The sequence below is a fragment of the Gekko japonicus genome, unplaced genomic scaffold (assembly GCF_001447785.1).
Source record: "Gekko japonicus isolate JY-2015 unplaced genomic scaffold, Gekko_japonicus_V1.1 scaffold568, whole genome shotgun sequence".
In the NCBI taxonomy this organism is placed as follows: domain Eukaryota; kingdom Metazoa; phylum Chordata; class Lepidosauria; order Squamata; family Gekkonidae; genus Gekko; species Gekko japonicus.
The window spans coordinates 679,533-685,532 of NW_015169190.1; the positions used below are offsets into that span (position 1 = coordinate 679,533).

General features: G+C 48.2%; 1 protein-coding gene across 1 annotated transcript in view; it reads right to left on the reverse strand.

Annotated features, from left to right (window-relative positions):
* The window catches only part of SLC36A4 (solute carrier family 36 (proton/amino acid symporter), member 4), a 113,957-nt gene that overhangs the window by 67,696 nt on the left and 40,261 nt on the right, over nt 1-6,000 (reverse strand). Inside the window, exon 9 of the mRNA XM_015416226.1 lies at nt 1,116-1,285. Coding sequence (XP_015271712.1) covers nt 1,116-1,285 — 170 coding nt within the window. The remainder of the gene's footprint in view (nt 1-1,115; nt 1,286-6,000) is intronic.

The following is a 6,000-nucleotide window of genomic DNA, read 5'->3' on the forward strand; positions in this document are numbered from 1 at the left end:
TGAGCAAAAAGCAGACCACTGGAGCTGAATTATCTCCCCCCCCCCCATCTTTTCTATGGAGATACGCTAATGGTCATAAAGGAAACAAGTTAGCTGAAGATCCAGTTGTCTGCGTTGAAAAGCAGGCAGGGAACATTTTTCTGCGATCATATGGGGGGGGGGAGTTGGAAGCATGCCCACCCCTGAACCATTTGTTATTTCCTGGGGAAGTCTCCAGAACGCCCTGCCAGGCATCTGCTGGGTGTTTTGTGTTTTTTACCCAGCTCGTTCCATCTTTCCTGCCCCCCCTCTGCCTCCCCCTCTGCCAGGTCACCCCCTTTTACTTTCTATGTGTGGGGGGGTCACTAGGGTTGCCAAGTCGAAATATCTCCTTACCGGGGGATTCCCAAGACGACGTCAGGCACGCTGGGGGCGTGGCCATGACCATCTGAGGGAAAACCATAGAGTTTTCCCTCAGATGACCGTGGCCCCGCCCCCAGCGTGCCCGGCGTGGTCGCGTCACTTCCGGGTGACGCACACGTTGGGGTGGGGTTCCCCCCGGGGCCCAATCCGCTGGCGGCGGGGAACGGGCCTCTGAGGCAGGGGTTTCCCCGCCCCCCGGGGGGACTTGGGAAGCCTAGGGGTCACAGGTGCTGTTTCCTCCCTGCACTGCAGCGCCCTGCCGGCACCCCTGGTGGCCGCTCCTCCCCCCCCTCTCTCTCACTCTCCCTAAACAACTTGTGTCCTGATGCAGACAGAAGAGAGCTTTACTCTGAGCCAAATGGGAAGCCGGTGCCACAGCAGCACGGAACAGCTTTACATAGCAAATGCAGATTGGGCCAGAGAGGGGGTCAGTTGTACTAAGAGTGGGGAAATTTTGCATGCTAAAGGTAAACTGTGGATACAAAAAGTGAAGCATGCCTCCAATTTCTGTTCAGAGAGAGGCCATGTCAGCTCTCTAAAGGTGAGGAAATGCCTGCCTGCTGTGCCGAGCTTTGAAAAACTTGAATTTGTCCTCTTTCCTTAACCCCGCCCCCCAAACTATCGCTGCTCAACAAACTTTGAACTATATTTCACAGAATGTTCTAGAGGACCTCAAAAGACTGCCAAATTATTTTGACTGGGCATCTACTCACAGTTTATTTTGTGGCAGGTTCAGCGTTATGCTGCCTTTGATATCATCCCCGAAGCGCATGTAGCCCAGGGTGGATAGGGAGATGTACAAGATCATCACAATCCCCATGCCGATGTTCAGAGCCAGCGGGAAGCGACTGGCATCCTTCATTCTGTTCTGAAGGGGAAGCACCTGAAAGAGACAGACACACCTGAAAGAGACCCTGAAAATTGGTAAAAACCAACAGCTATCTGTACCCAAGGATTCTTTGTAAGGGGCTCCCACCTGGTGGAATCGGCCTGCCCGACAAGGTCAGAAATATAGTTCCATGCTCCTCTCACTCTGCAGAACACACACCACAGAGGTTGTTTCTGAGCAGATCCATGCTGAAAGCAACACCTTGAACCCATTTGATTTGAAGCAAAAATTGGGGGGTGGGGTTTTTTTGAAATCAATATTTTCCTTTCAGCTATTTAAAAGTTTAAAACTGCATTTTTAAGGGAGTTTAGCAACCTTTAAAGCTTCTGCAAGTTGTAGAGAAGGTGCTTTGGGCACAGTCTTGCAAATTTTATGCACAGAATGTTTGAAATCGATCCCCCGAACATGCCGTTGGGTCATTTAAGTGTTTTCTCTTGAACCACATTTACACTGTGTAAACCCTCCTGCCCTGCGTTTTAAGTGGGGGGGGTGTTTTTACAGACATACATTTAGTTTGGCTCTTAACTGGTTTTACGATCTGTTTTTATAATGTTCTGTTTTTAAATGTTAGCAGCCTCGGTGGTTCTGATTGGGCAGAAAGGCGAGATGTGTGTGTGTGTGTGTGTGTGTGTGTGTGTGTGTGTGTGTGTGTGTGTGAGAAGTGTTATCAAGTCCCAGCCGACTTACAGCGACCCCCGTAGGGTTTTCAAGGCAAGAGACGCCCAGAGGTGGTTTTGCCATTGCCTGCCCTGGACTCCCGCAGTGGTCTCCCACACAAGCACTAACCAGAGCCGACCCTGCTTAGCTTCTGAGGGTCTGACGAGATCAGGCCAGCCTGGACCATCCAGTTTAGGGCAAGGTGGGGTACACATCTGGTACACAAAATGCATAAATAATAACTGGATCTTAACAAGCAGGAGGAAATGCAACATGGCATGAGGGGTTCAAAAAATTTACTTTGGTCATCTATACCTCTCCCATCTCTCCAGACATCTGAACTCATTTTAAAGTTTAAAATCTTAATATCCCATCCATTGATCAACTGATCACAAGGACAAGCTTTCTAAAGCTACAATTCTTAGAGATTAGGGGGGAAAATACATGAAACCTGTCTTTACAGAGCCCATGGCTCCCTGCTCATCTCTTGGTGGTGAAGAGACACACGGGCAGCATGAGATTTTACAGCCCGGCTCTCTGGTGTTCCTGCTGCTGTCCTTAGGGGGCCATAACGAGACCTGAGGGAAATCACTCCTCAGAGAGAGGGGCATTCAAGCATCAGCGTGTCTTTACAGTTGAGGCTTTTCCCCACCCAGATCAGATGGAATATAACTCCTATTACCTCTTTTGGTATGCAAGAGAGATGCTGGGTGAGGTGGTCTTTCCTCAGCCCTTCACAGAGGACACCCCTCTCTGGAAGGCCTAAAATCCAGAATCCACACCAAAGATGGTGAGAACTCTGGGAAGAAAGCCTAAGAATTCATTTTACTGAGGGGAAAGAGCGAGAGTGCACAGATGTTGGACCTAAGAAGAGCCATGCTGGCTCAGACCAAGGGCCCATAAAGTCCAGCATTCTGTGGGGGAAAGGTCAATCCTTTGCACACCATAATGCTTTGTCTCCCCTTCCCTCACAAAAATGCTCCACTTGCGTCCCCTTCAGAAAGACCCAACCACATCCCACAAACAGCCAGTGTGTCATAGCGGTTAAAAGCAGTGTTCCCTCTAAGCTGAGTTAGTGTGAGCTAGCTCACAGTTTTTTAGCCTCTGGCTCACACATTTTCGTCTTAGCTCAGGAAGGATGGCTCCAGAGCAAACTAATTTATGCAGTAGCCAAATTGTTCGCTCACAACTCTAATGCCAGTAGCTCACAAAGTAGACTTTTTGCTCACAAGACTCCACATCTTAGAGGGAGCATTGGTTAAGAGTGTCAGACTAGTATCTGGGAGGCCTAGGTTCGAACCCTCACTCATGCCAGGGAAGCTCGCTGGGTGACCTTGGGCCAGTCACACTCTCTCAGCCTAACCTACCTCACAGGGTTGTTCTGAGGATAAAATGGAGGAGAGGAGGAAGGGTGGGATAAACACTCACCTATTGGGGAGAAAGGGGGGGTATAAATAAATAAATCCTAATGGCACTGAGACTAACTTGAGATTAGTTTCCATGGGAAGGTTCGAACACATTTTAAGACAACACCAGAGAGAGCTGAAGAAAGGGAAGAAACAGAAGGTATAATGATTAAGCTGACCAAAAGAAAAGAAAACACCCTGAGAAGTAGAAGTTAATAAAAAAAGAGTTTGCATTACTTTCTCAGTATCCAAGAGAGACCTTTTGAAAATGATAATCTGGGTATTTTAAAAAAAAGATTTGTAAAGGCGGGGGGGGGGGGCTAAGTTCAGAAGTTAACTTGCAGATGTCTAATGACAGATCCAAAGCCTGCTGGCTGTAAACAAAACACCGGTTTTTACCAAAAAGCTGTGTGATTATCTGTAATTCTAGAAGTCAGGATTTGAGATCTTTTTTAAAAAAAGAAGAAGAAGGCGAAATAGGCTAAGGAGTTGAGGAACTTTTATTTCCCCACCGTTTCATGTCTGAAAAACAATGTAAGATTTCCATTTTGCTTAGGTAAACAAATCTACAGCACTTTACGGGAACAGGTGGAAGGGGGAAAAACTACTGACAGAAATCGCTTTGCATAAGTAGGATACAAAGGAACAACTCGTTTTGCTTGAACAGCACAGATCAATTATTTTTTCACATTTTAGCACTTAAAAAGCATACTTTAATCACCAGCTCCGAAAAGAAGAGTGAAGCAGCCCCATGGCCATCCATGTGGGACACATTTTCTGCTCCCGTATTTCTTCAACATCAAATGTGTAGCTTCTAAAAATGCACTCATTAAATTACTAATTGGGTTTTAGAATGGGTCTCCAATTAATAGATCCCAATGGGGGGCGTCAGAAAAAAATTTTTCCAGGAAGCTCAGCAATCTGCATCACTGTCCGTGTCTTTATATCCCACAGAGATGGACCCAGGACTTTACGAGATGGGCAGTGCAATCCTATGCAGGGTGGATTTACATAAGAACACAAGAGAAGCCAGTGTTGGATCAGGCCAATGGCCCATCCAGTCCAACACTCTGGCTGCAATCACACGCACAATTGGACCCGACATAGGCGCGAATGCCGGGTGGATTTAAAGGGCGCGATCAGACAACAACATCTGAGAAGCGTCCCGCAATCATCGGCAACCCGTTCTGTTCCACCGCAGAAGTGGAGTTAAAAGACACCGGGGAAAACCCAGTAGTAAACAGGTTGCAATGGGCCATGGACGGACTTTCCTGTGTCTGATTGCTCCAGAGCACTTTCATGGTGTCCGGATGGTCTGATCAGGCCACCCCAACTCCGTGCCGTTGGTTCCCCCCCCCCTTTGCAGTATGCGCATCACTGCAAACTCCATAGGGAGCCCTCAGTGCGGAGGTGCAATTCATTGACCCCTCGTTTAAGTGCATGGGGGGGAAACGGCACACACAAAAAATACTCACCCACAGTTGTGTCTGATCACACACTGACGGACTGCACCTGCAGCTTCAAAGGGAGGTGTGATCGTGCAACTACGGGTCAAATTCCTCCGGAAGAAATAACCTTGTTTCCCCCACCCCCTTTTTTCTGGCATGTGTGACCGCAACCTCTGTCACACAGTGGCCAAAAGTACCAGGTGCCATCAGGAGGTCCACCAGTGGGGCCAGGACACTAGAAGCCCTCCCACTGTTACGAGCTTAGACTGGAACAACTTTCCATAGGATTGCAGGTATTTGAAGAAGTGAGCAGTGACTCACGAAAACACATACCCTGCCACAAATTTTGTTAGTCTTTAAGGGGCTACTGGACTCTTGCTCTTTTCTGCTGCATAGGATTGCAGCGTAACTGTAACAGCAGGTATCCAACCACACATTTCTAAAGACTTAATGGCACCTAAGTCTTTAGAACAGGGGGCAGATTTCCCCTTCCTATTGCTGGCCTGTATTTGGTACCTGACAATGTTCCCACGGGTTTGCTGGCCCCAGGAATGAAATTTCAGCGTGGGAGGCTCAACAGACTGCAGGAAGGACAGTGCGCAAAAGTCCAAAAATAGTTGGAGGGGCCACATTGTTCAAATGGAACGCACGCACACACACACACAGTTTCTAGAATCTGCCCCAAATTTCAGGGGATATGTTCATGGGATCAAACACACAAATTTAGTCAGATAGAAAAAGCACTCTTATTAAATGCAACTCAGGGATGTGGAATGCCAGTTCTAACACCAAGAGTAAACTCTAGCATTTTACCAGGACACGTTACCTGAACACAGAACAATCATTCAGATGTATAACTCTCCATCACTACCTGCCGTGGTACTGTTCATGGCGTTCACTGCTTGATTCTCTCTTTTGTATGAGATTGAGCTCTAACTTCTGTGTCTCAGCAAGGCAATTGTCCCAATACAGTGATTTTTCCCGGGGAGAGAGGCAGATCAGAAGCTGACTCCTAGCTGATCCCCTGATCCATCCCTCCCCACCCCCCAGTGGTCCCAGCAAGGCTGACGAGGCAGAAAGGTTCCCCAGGAAGGAGATCACAAGCCAACTCCCAGGCTAATCCGCCCCCGCTCCCCCCCCCGCCCCCCATGCACAGACACCCCAGCTGGGATTTGGCTTCTGAACAAACCTATTTAGC